Source organism: Exophiala bonariae (genome assembly GCF_035927105.1).
Source record: "Exophiala bonariae strain CCFEE 5792 chromosome Unknown scaffold_1, whole genome shotgun sequence".
NCBI classification, from domain to species: Eukaryota; Fungi; Ascomycota; class Eurotiomycetes; order Chaetothyriales; family Herpotrichiellaceae; genus Exophiala; species Exophiala bonariae.
This window is the reverse complement of record NW_027042476.1, coordinates 2753268-2769976: the sequence shown is the minus strand read 5'-3', so window position 1 is coordinate 2769976 and position 16709 is coordinate 2753268. Positions and strand designations below refer to the sequence as shown.

Below are 16709 nucleotides of genomic sequence, written 5' to 3'. Positions count from 1 at the left end.
GTCCGTAGAGATCCTATTGACTGTCGGCTTCTCTTCATATCGTAGGGTGTAAAAATCGGCAACGGTTCTGACATATACTACAGGCAATCTGGATGATATGTGAATGACATGTCAGATCATGATCCGTCACAGTCCCAGGACGAGTCGCGTGTGTCTAGTCAGGAACCCCAATCACCGTCGAAGAAGGGAAAGGCGTGCCCTTATTGTTCCAAACGATTCATCAAGGCTGATCATTATACTCGACATATCCGCTCTCATACGAAGGAGAAGCCATTTCGTTGCAATGTGTGCCTGAAGGCTTACCCTCGCCAGTAAGTATACCATATGGCATGTTTAAACTGGATGCTGAGTCTGTGAGTGATACACTTCTCCGCCATTCAAGAACACATTGCATAGACAGCAAAGCTGCCCGGAGGCGTGCATCACAAGTCACCAACAATGGAAACTCTACAGCCAAATCACTGGAGACGAATTCTGCTACGACAGTGACAGAGAGATCTACTGAACTTTTAGAAGGCACTGTGGGCGATTATGTACAGGTCTTGCTGGCAGCAACTTCCGATCAAAATTCCACGGACGATCTGAGTGAGGAGGCCACTGATCCCACAGGACCACATTCGTACGACTTCCAAACAGCTGCTCTCTCCAATGAACCTGGTCGAGAACACATTGTAGAAGCTACGGGGTTCTCAGGTGTTGTACCATCATCAGGCACCTCACAAGCTATCGACTTGTCGGTTCTCCAAGTCCCAGGAGCTCACACAAATGAACTCGATTTCGATCCAGTTTCTTTCGCCCAAACATTGGACGGCCTCGACTCGGCGAATTGGCTTCTTGAAGATGAGTTCGATATTTCCATCTTTGATAATCTGAACACTTGGCACACACCAGATCTGCAGAACATTTTGAGCAACGATACTAGTGAACAGCTTCTGATACCTCAGCGTGCCCCGCCAATCAACAAACGAACTATGCCAAATGTGTCTGATTTAAGGCATCATTGGTACACGCAAGTCCCATTAATGGCGTCAGGCTTTGCTATCGGCTCAAGACCCATGACTCCGGGTGATGTTAGGGAGGATCGTGGCGAGGACATTGACGAAAGCTATCGTGCAAAAATGGCCTCCAAATTACGATTTCCTGAGCGGAATGAACCCCTTCCGACGATTGAATTCATGGTAGACTCCTCCAACTGGCCTTGCTTGCGTACTGACATGTGCCTAGAACCTTTGCATCCACCTCTTTTTCACCCGATTCAATGTGGCTCTTCCCATTGTTCACGGGCCTACCTTTCGGCCGACAACAGACACTGCCCTATTGGTGCTTTCAATATGCTCTGCAGGCACGCTATGTTTGGGCTCGGATGTTGCAGCCCGAACAGGATGTATGCTCTTTGAACGAGTCAACAAGGCTCATTTGAGTGCAGTAAGTTGATCCGAATGGGCCCCCCAGATGGAGGAACATCATTAACAACTCCAGCCGTTCGAGAGGTACATATCTCGCAGACCAGCTGGAGTGCGTACAACGTTGAAAGCATCAATGATTGGTCAAACATTTGCATTACTCTCCGAAGTTAGCCATACCCCACCGCTTTCTGTATGATAACTGGCCTAACGTCCACCAGCATCCATATCATCTCACCACTGCATCTTCATACCATGGAACACTTATCTCGGTTTGTGCAGAGCGACCAAGTTTCTAATGTCGTAGTAACATGAAATTTTAGGTTGCTCGTCACGCTCGGATACTTGGAGATGTTCCTAAGTTCATCCTCCCTGGCAATCTCTCTGCCAAAGAGTTGCACAAAGCCTGGCTTAAATGGGCTCAGGCAGAGGAGATGAAACGGTAAGCTTTTCCACTGATCATAACTGCTATCCACCCCACAATATATGATAGCTTATATGGAACTGATAGCATTGCATTACTTCTGCACATCCATGACGCAGAGCTTGCAGCTTTGTTTCATCATGAACCGATCTTCCGTCACAACACAGCTTCACTGCCCACCATTTCATCAGCAGAATTGTTCAACGCTCCCTCAGCTGCTGTCTGGGCAGCAAGACTCAGGAAGGAAGAACAGATTAGTATACTTGATCCGAAACTTTCTGCAGGGTCAAGAGAATCATGGGCGATAGAAACCCGCCAGCGAACCCCGATGCTACTAAGATATGCCAGGCTCTCGGGACTTAGTGCGTCGATCGCGGAGTGCCGATACCTGAAGCAGCTCACGTTCGAGATGATCGCAAAGCTTGAGTCTGAGCTCATCTTCTGGCACCGCAATTTCTCTGAACATATGGGCACGATTGGGGATCATAATGGAGCTTTATCATCAACCACCACCGAAGCACCTTTTAGCCTCATGCCGTTGTGGCACTATTCGTTCATAACTTTGATGGCAGATATCAACGTCCTCGAACTGGCGATCGGAAAAGAAGGGTCCGATGTTGCTTCTTCCGTCAGAGAGTATGTGGTATCGTGGCTGTCCTCCCCGGATTCGAAGCGATGTCTCCTCCATGCACTCCTCCTGCAAAACTTCATGGTAAATACCAGCATGGGTTCCGTTATGGCAATTCATACGCCCCGCATCCTTTTCGCTTCTGCAGTCTGCTGGGCGTGCTATATGCTCTATCGCCCAAGTGTCGCCCCTCTCACTTCCTCTTCGAACCCGAATCTCAATTCCCACTCCACAACAGCACCACCCACCACCGACACCTTCTCATGGCTAGAACTGGAGCTCCTACCCGAGATCCGCGCGCTAGACAGCATGTCCCACACTACACAGTCCTCTTCCTCCTCCACCACCACCACTACCACATTCATACCTTCCCTCCCCTCAAGCTACACGGGCAAACAAGCGATTGGGGCCCTCAAATCGATCCTGAACGCCAACAACGCCGAGATGAAGGCGGCGACACTCTGCGTGCTAGAAACAATGCTACGCCGCCTCGGCGCAAGTGGCATATCCCGGCGTTTTGCGGATATCATCCAAATCCTCATCGCTGGAGATGGGCGAGATGAGTGGGCGGGTACGGATTAAAGGGCGAGAATGATTTCATGACTTCTGCAATATAATTCTAGGAAATGCTTGGTTCACTCTAGCTATATAGACAAGGTGTGGGTGAAACCATCGCAACGCAAAGTAATTGAATTTGTCAGGCGATGGATGGAACGAGACTCAGATCTATGCACGTCTGAAGTGACTCTCAATTCCAACACCTAACACCTAATTAAACCTCATTTGACATGATATTTATGCATACTCATGATCCTATTTACTCAGACCTAGGTGTACTTAGTAGAGACTAGTTGCGAAGAAAGTACAGTACAGAGTCCAGACACCAAGAAACCCGCTCTTTTCCTGTCCGGTTATGCCTTGCCTGTTCGCATTTCCAAGATAAAAAGCAAACCAATCCGGTCCCAGCCCGAGCCAATGCAGCTGCGGTGCGAGAAACCACGCACAATCCCCCGAGAGACGACTCCCTGAATCTTCTCTGTCCCCATCTCCCCTACCACCTCCGCGACCATCAACGTCACATCGTATGATTGTAATATCCACTGGCACATTCGTATCGCATCGCATCGCATCGGATTTGCTGAATCAAGAATCACGACGACGAGAGGAGGAGAACAAAAAAGGCGCTCTGTCATTGACATTCAAAATCTTCCATTCGTTCAATCAACCGATCACACACCACAACGCGCGCAGTCGGGCTATTTCGTCTCCATTCCCTTCAACAGACACCCACGCTCAAAAATTAGTCTGAATACATCACGATGACGAGAAATGCTGCGTGAAGAATGGCATGGCGCGCTCGAGACACTTTCGGACCTCAGCGGCCTCGCGCTCCATCATAGCGCGCTGTGCCCGCATTCCCTCCAGATCGCCTTGCAGACTGACGTGTTTCTGCTGGATACTATCGTGTTTGCCGGAGAGGGCGTCGTTCTCTTTCTTCAAAGATTTCTTTTCGCGCTCGTGCTGCTCCACGTCGGCCAGGAGTGCGGCGAGCTCGCCATCTTTCCTACGCAGCGCGGTTTCGTGTTGCGACGCAGCCATTGACATTGATGTTATTTGGGCGCGCAGTTCTTCATTTTGGCCTTGGAGTTCACGGAGGAGCTTTTTGGTCGTGGTGAGTTCAGTAGTCGTGGCGTTGAGCTTTGTTTCGGCATCTTTGTCGATTTTCGAAAGATCCCCTTCCAGGTCCTGGATCTTGCGATCCTTGCTGGTCAGTTCATTCTTGAGGGCTCGGATCTGGGACTCGAAGTCGTCGCTTCTGCGCTTGTTGTCCTCGGCACGCTGAGATTCCGCCCTGTGCAGTCGAGTTTCAAGATCCTCCTTCGTTCGGTCCCGCTGAGCTATTTGACTTCTCAAGCTTCGGATTTCTTGATCCAGAGCTGCCGCTTTGCCATCCTTTTCTTTCTGTGCTTGTTGAAGACTGGCTTCCAACTCGGAAATCTTCCGATCTTTGACTCCAAGTTGACTCTTCAATGTTCGCAACTCTACGCTGATGGACTCCAGGCGGTTGTCATTCTGGGAATGTGTTTTCTCCACGTTGTCCAGCTCATCTTCTAGTTTGTCGATCTGTTGTTGTAATTCCTTCTTCTCAGCCTCTAGTCTCGTTATGATCTGGCCCGCTTGGAGAACTTGTTCACGGCGAGTGGCGAGCTCTTCATCCACCTTCTTCTTCGAGTCCATCGCGGCATCTAGCTGATCCTCGAGGCTTTCTTGCTCCGTCAATGCGTCCGACAGCTTCTCGCTCAGCTCACTCTCGCGATACTGAAGTCTCTTGAAGATCTCTTCTTTGTCTAGAGCGAGTGCCCGTTCAGCTTCAAGAGTTTGTTGAATTCTCTGCACGTCAATTTCCGCCCGTCTTCTCTCCTCTTCTATCCGGTGTCTCTCAGTTGCCTCCTGCCGCATCTTGTTGTTTAAGAGTTCTATTTTCTCGTCTCTCTTCTTAACTTCACCAGCGGTACGAGTTGCGCCTAGAAGAGGTTTCATCCGGACGAACAGTCGCCACCAAGGGTTTGACTGCAGATCGAGGTACACATTCAGATTCCTCTGAATGACTCTAGTGGCTTCCGCACGATATAATTGCTTGAAGGCAACACGGCGCTGCATGAAACCTCTGGCAATGGACTGAAATCGAGACATGATGTCGCGAATGAGCCCATCGCGTTGTTCCTCAAGATCAGCCAACACACCTGCCCTGAAGAAAACTTTAGTTAGGCCAACACGATAATTTGACTTATCCATCTTCAAGCAATCAAGCATGATTTTGGCTGCTTCTTGGCCTCCCAAATAGCCTTTTGGCATGTTTTCGCACAGAACTTCGTAACGGGATCGAAATTCTGCAAAGGTCAAACGATTCGGGAAACCAGTCCGTGCAATCCGAATGCCTTCAAGAACACCGTTACACCTCAACTGATCAAGAACCAAGGGTGCGGTGAATTGTTTGGGTTTCTTCTTATGATTGGGAAGAATGCATCGTACGAAGTGTGGTTGAGTGGAATGAAGCTGTCGCATCAGGCTACTCAGTTGTTCCTTATGTCTCTGAGCAACTGTGCGAAACAAACCTTTCTTCACCCTACTTCGTGGACTGTAAGGTTCGTCTAGGTCATCGACACAGTCACTGAAGAGATTCGCAATGTGGTTGTCTTTCGAACCTGCTAACAACCTCGTGAGGTTATCGTTGAGAGGGTCTTTGTTCTTCTCTAGCCATCCTTCAGTCGAATATTCTACTTCGGCGGCATAGTGGGTGAGGATGAAACCTTGCCTTGTGCGGGCGGGTGCATATTTGGACGTCTTCTTCTCCCATAGAGAGTGCAACTTGTCCGTAAACGACTTGTCGGTAGCCTTTGGCATTACTGAATCCTCATCCAGACAGGAGAAGATTCCTATGGGATTAGGAAGCTCGATGAGATCTATTGTGGGTTGGAGATCTTTCCCAAAGTCGATAAACTGCCATTCAATTTGTTCCCGTGCATATTCTTCTTGTTCAAGGACAAACATGTAGTGATTGAAAAACTGCTGCAACTTTTCGTTCGTATAGTTGATGCATAGTTGCTCAAAGCTGTTGGTCTCGAAAATCTCGAAGCCCGCGATATCGAGCACTCCGATAAAATGACTGTCGTCGCTGCTGACGCCACCGCGATCGAGTTGGGTATTGATCTTCGTTACCAAGTCACCGAAGCCACGCTCATAGATACCCTTTGACAGGGCATCGATGGCTAATCGAACTTGTTCCGGGCTTTGCACCTTCTCGACCCATTCCCTACCAGCCTTCACTTTAGGATGGAGGAGGCCTTTGATGAACGGTTCTGTCTGAACACCTAGCAATCTGCAAGCCTTATCAATCGAAGCTCGAGCCTCGGGATCCAAGGAAGCCTGATCGCCTGCTCGACTTTCCTGTCTCACAGCGACATTTCCAAGATGAAGGATGGCAGCGATTGTCTTGAAGATGGCCATTTGTTCGTTCTCGGAAAAGTTCATGATATGAAAAGCTTCGATTAAGGTATTCCATTCATCTCTGTCCGAGACTCCAGAAATTGTATCGTTACCACCTCTGATGTAGGCAAAGTGCTCGACATCCATGCCCGTCAGAAGCAGGGCGTCACGCATCCGCGAGTCTGTGCCAGCGAGCAGTTGATAGAACACATGATAGCTTCGTTCTTGCTGGCTGACCTTGACAACTCGAGATTTTTCTAGAAGGTACCAATCGATAAAAGCGCCTGCTATCTGACCAGACCGTGTAAATTGAATGCGTATGAATTTGCCAAATCGTGAAGAGTTGTTGTTGCGGACGGTTTGAGCATTGCCAAAGGACTCGAGGATCGGGTTTGCTCTCAGAATTTGCTGTGAGAGATTGGACAGGTGCTTCGCTGGCGCTCTACCAGTCAAGGGTGTATCGAAATCGGAAGTTGCGACAGCGGCCAAGTATTGGATAACCTTTTTCGTGTTTTCTGTTTTCCCAGCTCCGGATTCACCGGTGACCAATATACTCTGGTTCTCCCCTTCTTCCACAAGACGTCGAAACGCAGCATCTGAGACAGCGAATATATGGGGACGTGTATCCTCTCGTGCTTGGCCTTTGTACATGCGTATATAGTCGTTCCCATAGATGGGAAGTGGGCAGTAAGGATTGATCGTGACCAAGAAAAGACCGGAATATGTGTATATCAGATCTGCTTGATATCTGGTGTAGAGATTGTGTATCACTGAGGCCTCGTTCAGGTGTGTCAATTCAGCCATGTCGTCGGCTTTGTCGAATTTGGCGGGATTCACGGCGTCAACATCGTCCATGTGAGCCTCTATCGAGGAACCACTATCGAATTGAACGAGCACATGACCGCCAGGAAGATCTTGAATTATCCAACCTCGGACAAAAGCCTTCTCGGGATCCTTGACCCAAACATATCGCTTGCCTGAAAAGTCGTTTTCACCTTCAATGGCAGAGATGCGCTCTTCGCTCTTCTTCATTTCTTCCGACTTGATGAACTTTGGGGCAAATGTACTGGAAGTGCTGGCCTGACGCTGCAGCGACTGGCTTCTGACATGGGTGGGGATGGAGCTGAACGAGGTGGAAGGTGAAAAGGACTGTTGCCGTTCATGTCGAGTGGTCGGGGTTGGGGCGGGAGAAGCAAAGAGTAATGACTTTGAGCCTCTCGAGGGCGAAGCAGGCGAAGGTAAAGACATGTCTGAGTTGTATGATCTGTTGAAGTATTGTCGTTGAGAGGCGCTGTTGAAAGGAGAAGTATCTGGGCTGCGATCGTGGAGCAGCATTGTGCCGCCTTGTTGGGGTTCTTCCTTTACATGTGATGGCAGTATGGACAAGTGGAATAGTAGCAGTAGATGTGTAGTTAGTTGATCTGGTTGCGAGGGGCAGATGCAGGTGTAGCTGATCCGTGCAGCTGGGATTTGGAAGTTGTGAGGAAGTCGGATACGCTATTATGTGTGTGTGTGTGTCGATGTGGTTGGTGCAGTCATGGCGTCGTGGTGGGCGTCAGTGTTTACTGTCAGATACCTGGATCAGGAAAGGCGTCGAAACTCTTCAGGAGTGCCACGGCAACCACAGTTAGAGGGTCACGTGAAGCATCATTCTGTACTGCGGAGTACGTGAATACAGTGATGGCGCTTTCGAATACAAGTTCCCCCGTAGCCACGACTAGCGGCGCAAACTGCGGAAGATCTGCATGGATTCCTTTTTCGCCTCGAAAGTCACATACCCAGATCACGATCACGAGGATCCTGCAGTTTACACAGTCTTCATCACCCCATCTCACCATCACCACCATCTCGACTGTACACGCGACGAGCACACGGCCCCTCACTGCCAGCCTGTGTTTTCATCACTATTAAGTGGTTTGACTTCAACGGTGAATCCCATTGTCTCTCCTCATCCCTTTCACCCACTGGCGCTTTTCTCTACACGCGCATTGGTGCTGAGACACTGAGATCGAGACTGAGACTGCGACCGCAACCTCAGCTATTCCCTCCCTTGTCTGTCGAGATTCCAGTTCTCGAGCCAGGTTAATGATGCCTTTGGCTCCCTCTGCTGCATCTCCGCCCCTCTGGTTTTTCCAAGCCTTCTAGTCATCTTCATCTCTTTTCTCTTCCTGCAGTGCAGTGTCTCTTCCCCCAAAATGGCGCACCCATACTCTACAACCCCAGCGTACAGCGCCACTGGCACGCCCTCGTACCCTGTTCAGCAGTCTTTCTATCCTCCGTACCAATCCAATCCTTTTCAGCAGCCAATTCAAACTCCTCCTGGTCTCCCTCAACCTCCTCATCTTCCAAACCACTCGGTGGCGCCATATCCGCCCACTGCGAACAACACCGCTAGATTCGATGCCAACTCCCAAGTTCGCCCACCAGCTCCTCCGTTTCCATTTCCACCAGAAATCTTCAAGCAGTTTGCTAGTGCAGGCTTGCCACCTCCTCCGCCGCCTGTACTTCTGCCTAATGCGGGATACCCGCAATTTCCTGTTCCTTTGAGTGTACCTGTATCTTCACCATATCCACAACACGGTGCAAGTGGACAGAATGGTTATGTTTCGGGGTTCTATGCGACCGAGCAAGCTCCGCCCAATCCACAGGACCCTTTCATCACTTCTCAACAAGGATCAAGAGGCACGGGCGACTATCGCTCAACAATGAATTCTGAAACGCAGTCACATTCAGCGCCACGTGTATCGCATGGAGGAAGCCAGTCGTCTTCTCCCGCCACGAATCGAGGAGTTGATCGAGGCAATCGTGAGCAGAGTGAGCAATACCTATTGTCTGTATTTCGATCCAATCTCTAATACATGTCTAGATGAAGCGCTTCCGTCTTTCGGTTCGAGATCAGATATCGATCAATTATTCGCTACTGTCCAGAAACAAGTTAGCCTGCCACCAAGCGATGAAGACCGCGGCTCGCGTCTACATGCTCAACAGCCATCCTCAATAGATGGAAACGCCTCACGTAAGCCTCAATGTGCTATGCCCCAGCCAATACTAACTTCTTGGCCAGCGTATGACCCCACAAGACCAGCAGTTATATCCTCTGCGATCTCTGGTGGGTTTGGTTCTTCGAAGACCAAGGAGCCCGTCTCTTTCGAGCGGAAATACGATACAAGTTCTCTGGCCGAGCTTCGACAAGCTGCGAAAGGGGCACTATTATCGCTTTTCTCCCAAAAGATACTCTATGCCGATGTCATCAATGAAGGCATTGACTCGTCTATTCTGCAGCATCTTTATGGTGAGTTGGGCATCGATTATAATCAGACGGCAGACAAGGACGTTGTCCCACATGGGCACGCTCGAGTTGCAGCGCCGTCTGCAGTTATACTACCGTTGCAATCTACCGAACACCACCCAAGTCTTACCATAACCCAGAAGATCTCACCCGAACCAGCCACCTTGCCTCGAGTTGAGGATACCTCTGCTAGTGCTGCTCTGTCAGCAATCAAGGATCTGGCAAAGCCAAACACCGCGCCTAGCCCCAGTCTGGAGCGAAAAGATCGTATTGCTCAGCTACTTGCTGCTAAGGCTGGCCGTATATCCGCACCCTCAGCTGTGACACCTGTTCCATCCTCGGGAGAACAGTCCAGTGCCCAACCCACCACTAAGCTGCGTGATGCAAATCTGGATGGGACTGCTTTCTCGAGGCCTGAACCTACTGAAATCCAATCAAACCCTGTCCCAGCCCAGCAACAGCATGAACGCGTGAGCCAACACTTCGCGGGAACTCCACGAGATATGAAGTCGAAAAGCGACATCCTTCTTCGAAGTATGCCTCAGTCATCGAAGGCAGCATTACAAGTTAGTCAAATTCCGGCGAACCAAACGTCACCAGACAACCGTCAAGCTGCCCTGACGTCCTTGATTCCGGGATTGTTCATGACCACTGTTGAATCTGCTGCGGATGATGTTTTGATGTCTGGTTCCACAGATAATGATTCAGGTGCCTTACTGGAGAAAGCCTTTCCAATTAGCCCGCTGCCTCTCAAACGTCATTTCCACGCCGATTCTGATACGCTACCCGAAGCCAAGCGTAGCAACCTCTCTTGGGATCATCAACAGAATGAATTACCTGCACAGGTGAATGTCCCAGAGGATGCTTCAGAAGGTGAGATTATTGAGGATGAAGAAGAGCAATCGACGAATATGCCTCGGCCCGGAAACGACGATGGCTCCAACGGCCATGAATTTGCCGAAATGGATTCATACGACCGACAGGCAGCCGACCAATTACAAGGATTCTCAGCTAGTGAACCAGCTGCGAGATCCTCGTCCGGCACTCAACGGGCAGAAATCGAGACCAGGCGCCAAAGAATTTTGGAGATGGAAGAACGTGAAGAGGTAAAGCCGAGCAGCAGTCAAGAATACTCTTTCAGTGTTCCGTACACTTCTGCACCTCATGCAAGCAGGCACGGTAGTATTCATAGCAGTTCGCCAGCACATCCAAGCTCAGGCCGAAGCGAGACGAATACCCCCTCAAACCTGCCTCGAAAGCCTTTCGTACTGGGAAAAGCAGTCAAGCTTACGCCAGCGCAACTCGCTGAACGTACAGCCGCTTTAAAAGCCGAGCTACTGAAACAACGCGCGCAGCGTCAACAAGTCCTTCAAGTCGAGCTGCCCAGTCTCAACACTGAGGTCCAGATACTCGAGACTCGGCTGGAGAAGGCGCGGGGAGATCTTTTTCGCGCACAAGAAGAGGTTGCGAAGTGTCAAGATGAGTTATCTCGTGCGAGAGATACGGAAGCTGAACTGCGCCAAGAAGTCCAGCACCTTGAGCGACAGGTCCTCAACGGCCATTCGGGCCAAGAACAATTTTCAGCCGAGCTTCATCAAATCCAGCGGGAAAAGTTCGAAGAAGGCGAGCTTCGTTCTCAGAATGCTGGCGAAAACCATCAACAGCATATGCAAACTAGCATCGGCACTGGTACTGTCGAAGAGCCTAATGAAAATTTGGCTCGCACTAGCCCCCCTCAGGACGCCACCTTGCCCTCCCATGGTATCAGTCAAGAGGATGTGGCTATAGGGGAGAACAGTGGGCGTTCTCCACATTTGTCTAGTGCAGCAGTGGAGGCTGGCTATGATGATGTAAACGACGACGTACCTCAGACCGATGAGATGGAGATATCACCTGAACCTGAACCAACATCGACGCCCATAATAACGATGTTCCCAACTGGTGACCAGACGATCTTGAACAAACAATTGTCCCAAGAACCTCCTCTAGACGATGATCAAGGCAGCGATGGAAGTGCGAGCATGTCTGATAGCGGCTCGGATCGCGATGAGGACGACTACGAACCTGCCGATGCAGATATTTCCCAGCCCATGCAACAATCAGATGAAGATTCGGATGAATATGACCCTGAAGAGGCTCCTGTTTCAGACTTCACACCTGCCACAGGAGCAGACGACGAAGCAATTGATGACTATTATGAGCCTGCAGAGAGCATAGGTGCCTTAGACACTGCTCTTTCTGGCACACCAGCGTACGACACGGATCTCGTTGATAATGGTTCCCGTCACTTGACACCTGTTCTCAGCAATCCGCCGTTGTCTGAGGTACTCGACGACATTCCAGACATTTCAATCGATTCTATGGATCGTCGACCAGATCTCAATAAGCAAAACCATCAAGTACCCGAGGTTGAAAATATGGAAAATCAGGACGAGCAAAATTCAGCCGAAGCCACATCCAATTTCATTTTGGACGGGAGGTCGCCCTCCAACCCACTGTTCGTCCCTTACAAAACACCATTGAGCTCGTTCAAGACATTTCGCTTCCACCAAGCTTTCGACGACACTGTGAAATCGGGGTATCGATCCTTGACCTACAGTAACAACATCGATCCTTCGCAACCGCTTTGTTCAACCGAGCTCTCTGGCTCTCTCTGTACTGACCCAAGTTGTGAGGAGCAACATTTTAGGCAGCTTGGCCTTACCGGTATGTTATCAGATGGAGATAGATCCCCACCCCCGAAAATATGCTCACCACCCCTTGTCCCCCGCTCCCCTCATTTTCTCATTCCCATGTGAAGCAAATTGCCCCTACTAACTCATGGATGGCTGCTTCTTGCAGATGATAAGATTTTGGTGCAGATGAGCTCAGCCAGCGATATTAAGGACAAAACAATTCGCGATCAATACCTGGTGGGATTGAAACAAGTCATTGCAGATTTGCGACAAAAGGAAGTAAAACAATTCGAGAACGTGGCGCAAGCATTGTCAGCGTATAGGCGACAATTTTTCGCGGAAAAGGAAGAGGTATCTTAAGCTTAATCTTCGAGACGACTTCGTTTCGTGATGCATCTTTTTCACCCTTGACCTGATCTTTTGATTCTTTTCGGAATATCTCCCCTTGCCTTCATTGATAGCCTGTGTTTTCACATGATTCAGGGGATGACGAAAAGCAACAACATATCCAGTCCGGCACTCAAAACAACAAACTTGTTGAGTGAGCCCGGAGAGGGAGAGAGTTTCAAGCAATTTTCTGGCTTGCAAATCTCTCCATGTACAAATAATCACGATGTTTGAGACGACATGTTTGAGGTCGGTAGTAGACCGAGGTCTGCAGGGAGGAAACGCATTACATTGCATCAGGCCTGACCAAGGCTGGGGAGCATTCAAGCGAGGAACAAGTGCTACGAAAAACGTAGCTCATTGTCTATTCGTAGGGTTCATACCATTATCATTTCATGTTCTCTTTCACTCCGTTTCACTACCTTGCTTTCTGCTATACACGTATCATTGATCCCGACATACATATATGTAGACTTCGGGTTCATATATGGCCGTGCATATGGTGTCTCATGGTTTCCTGCCATAGCAGAGCAAATCATCAAACCTAATCTGGAACGTGAACTCCACAGGCCAGTTCAATCGCCAGCTCCCTATGCCAGAAAGCCTCAACGCCGAGATGCACACATGACAACAATGGCCACCATAGAGAATGCTTCCGTCCGCATGGTATCAATGTCTCATCACATCACATCACACATCACGTCTACTCGTCATCAAAGATGCCACAATTAGGATGTAAAGCATATGACAGCGATTGACCTTGCGCAGCGGCATTCGACGGACCAGCCGCGTCATCAGCTCCATCCTCACCCTCGACGAGCCCCTCGCCGCGAATGGGAATGATCACGGCGTCCTACATTGCGAGAAAAAGATTAGCATGCGTGACTAACGAGACTGTCACTGCTTTCACAGCACGAATGGATTCCGACATACCTTGATCATGCGCTTCAACACCTTCCTAGCCAGCGAGCGCTCATTCTCCAGCTCGTCCTCTGTACTCAAGGTCTCCTCGATCTGCTCGAGATACCACAGCAGCAGCTCCTCGTGCTCGGGGCCTTGGCCGGACGCGTCCTCGTCGTCGCGAATCTTCGTCGCCAGTAGGTTCTGGATCTGGTGGTATTTCTCAAACGTGATTTTCGTGGTCGGCTTCGAGGGCGCGGGTGTGCCGTCTGCTGTTGGTGCTCGAGCTTGTGCCGCGCCTGAGGTGTTGTCGCCGTCGTCCATGGGGCTATCTGCGTCGTCGTCGTCATCGTTGTCGTCAGCGCCTGTTCGTGTTTGCTGTGAGTTGTCCTCGTCGTCTTCGACGTCTACGTCGTCTTTCTCAACACTAATGATCGAGAGGCGCAGAAGGCTGAATGCCTCGAGGACGAATTCCTCAGTGATTTCCTCGACGCAGTTTGCTTTGGCGATCGCCTCGCTCAGTCGGATCAAGGATTCCAATTGTCGGACTGTGATGCGGTAGCTGTTGCGTCCGATACCACCGGAGTCGTTGGCGCGCAGCTCCTTGTATTTCTCAATGAGGACTGCTTTGGCGCTGGGCTCGAAGACGGGCTTGAATGTGCGTGCAAAGCGGATGTAGCGTTGGAGTTGCTCGGTTGAGAACTCCGGTTGAACGAAATCGTCCTTGAGCATGTGGAGATTGACAATGTGCTCTGCGAGATGCCGGTCGATGTTCTCGTTGCATTCATCCAAGACAACGAAGAAGAGGTCGAATCTTGACATGATCGGCGCCGACATATTGATGTTGGCTCGGAGAGTTGCCTTGCGGTTGTATCTGCCTCCAATTGGATTTGCTGCAGCGAGAATACTGGTACGTGCATTCAGAGTGGCGTGAATACCGGCTTTGGCAATGGAAATCGTCTGTTGCTCCATGGCTTCGTGAATAGCCACTTGATCACTGATGTCCATTTTGTCGAACTCGTCAATACAGCAAGTGCCCGAGTCTGAAAGCATGAGTGCACCTGCTTCGATTGTGTGCTCGCCTGTCTCCTCGTCTTTGACAACAGCTGCTGTTAGACCAGCTGCGCTAGATGCTTTGCCAGAGGTGTAGACAGCCCGTGGGAGGAATGATGAGATGTACTTGAGAAACTGCGACTTTGATGTCGAGGAGTCACCAACAATACAGATGTTGATGTCCCCTCTGAGAGCCATGCCCTCAGGGGTTTTCTTTGACACACCTCCCAAGAGTTGGAGCAGAAGACCCTTTTTGACAATTTCATGCCCATATACCATAGGTGCAAGACTCTGTACAAGCCTACTGTATATCTTGTCGGTATGCACCATGGTTCTTAGATCTTCAATTTCTGCAGGGGTGAGGGTCTCTAGATATGCCTCTTGGGCGCGCTCTCCGCTGTCGTACTGGTCAAACAGATCTGTTTGGTGCAGAGAATTCAAGATGTTTGTAGACTGTCCATTGAGCTGATTGGCACTTTGCCCTGGAGTTGTGGTATCGGGGCTCGAGAAACAGGATAGGAATGCCATACGGTATGTGAGATCTCTGACGCCCAAAGCCTTCAGTCCGGTGACGCCAGATCCACCTGCATCACCACCACGGAAATTCCTATTGTCTTTTGATGCCTCTGGTCGGACACCCGGGAGACCAAGCTGAGACACATCCGGTACGACGATCAATGTTCCAGTGAAGACACATTTCTCACCAGGTTTCGTTCGTTCAACTTGCTCTCCACGTAAGATCACATCCATAGTTCGGGGCATGCTTCCTGTGGGAATTTCAGAACTATTCTCTTGAATTCGACATCTTTGCCAGTCCACGAAGGTGCTATTCCGGATGTCGAGTCTCCAAGCCAGTTTGTTGCCGCAAGTGAGGTTGGGGCAAACGCTGGGCTCAGTATATCTGAATGTCTGCTCGACATTTGGTATGGTGGTGTTGCATGCCTCACAAATGAAGGTGCCCAGAGCCAGCTCAGGTCGTACTTCAGATGTTCTCGTTACAGTGCCGGAGACCGAAACTAGTTTGCCGATTTGGTTGGTTCTCAACTGGCGCACTCGAGAGATCAGGGGTAAGTTATAGAATGCAAGCGTAAAAAGTTTGTCTGTTTGCTGGTTGACATTCCTATCTCCTTGTGTGCTACCCTCGCTAGTTGCGTTTCCTGCGACTGAGGTGCCCGCTTGAGAAGCACCACTGGTCGTCTGCCTGTGATCTCTGAAGTAGGTAGGCTCGTATTTCGAGAGAAGGTTATGAAGTGATTTGATGAGGTAAGGCAGAAACCGGTAGTATTGGCCGGAGATGGCATCTGCAAGAATCGTGCCCTCCTTATATGCCAACAAGTGGCGGTAGTCGACGTAAAGTGTGGAGAGCTGAAACTCTCGTAGACCATGTATCTGGTTGATGTAGTATTTGTTCGTCTTCAGTTCGCTTGACGCAGGCGTTGAGGACGTCTGTTCTTCGCTGTGAGATTCGAGGAAATCTTCGAATGCCTGCGCGACTCGTTCTGCGGTTACATCTGTAAGTTGCGAAACGTTTCGATCCCTGGGATTTCGATTCCGCCCGCTCGCCACACCAACTATCTCGTCGTCGGGAAATATGTCGGCTTCAGATGGGAGTCCGGCGCTCTCTGATGGTGCTGGTCGCGGTCGCGAGGATGAGGGAAAATCACTTTGACCTCGTCGTTGAGAAGATGGAGTCGCCGCAAAGGCATCTGAGTTGAGGATTGAATCTACAAGGTTCGCCATACTGTCGGCGGGCGAGTATGTTCAAGGTTCAGTGCGAGTAAAAGTCGTCGACGAGGAGTTTTCGCAAGATTGACACTGAGGGGAGATCTCTGGAATGGTGGGTGTAATTTAGGGGATGAGACGCGTCTCTCAAGAGGAACGCGTCGCGCGTAAAGTGGTTCTTGGCAGCTGACCTAACATTTCTTGGCAATGCCCCTCCAGGCGAGCTTCATTACACGCAGAG

General features: G+C 50.1%; 4 protein-coding genes across 4 annotated transcripts; 2 read left to right on the top strand and 2 right to left on the bottom strand.

Annotated features, from left to right (window-relative positions):
* Positions 1-283: 283 nt before the first annotated feature.
* Positions 284-3037, top strand: LTR84_000970 (uncharacterized protein; the record flags this gene model as incomplete). Its single annotated transcript, XM_064844598.1, has 7 exons — positions 284-287; positions 397-1178; positions 1225-1425; positions 1480-1572; positions 1625-1675; positions 1727-1845; positions 1897-3037. 7 exons carry the CDS (start codon positions 284-286, stop codon positions 3035-3037), a joined length of 2391 nt encoding a protein of 796 aa, XP_064712458.1.
* Positions 3038-3769: 732 nt separating this feature from the next.
* Positions 3770-7777, bottom strand: LTR84_000969 (uncharacterized protein; the record flags this gene model as incomplete). The annotated part of the gene is made up of 1 exon (XM_064844597.1): positions 3770-7777. One exon carries the CDS (start codon positions 7775-7777, stop codon positions 3770-3772), a length of 4008 nt encoding a protein of 1335 aa, XP_064712457.1.
* Positions 7778-8637: 860 nt separating this feature from the next.
* On the top strand, positions 8638-12766 carry LTR84_000968 (uncharacterized protein; the record flags this gene model as incomplete). The annotated part of the gene is made up of 3 exons (XM_064844596.1): positions 8638-9256; positions 9309-12437; positions 12573-12766. 3 exons carry the CDS (start codon positions 8638-8640, stop codon positions 12764-12766), a joined length of 3942 nt encoding a protein of 1313 aa, XP_064712456.1.
* Positions 12767-13496: 730 nt separating this feature from the next.
* On the bottom strand, positions 13497-16486 carry LTR84_000967 (uncharacterized protein; the record flags this gene model as incomplete). The annotated part of the gene is made up of 2 exons (XM_064844595.1): positions 13497-13646; positions 13727-16486. The coding sequence occupies 2 exons, from the start codon at positions 16484-16486 to the stop codon at positions 13497-13499; spliced, it is 2910 nt and encodes a 969-aa protein (XP_064712455.1).
* Positions 16487-16709: the final 223 nt, after the last annotated feature.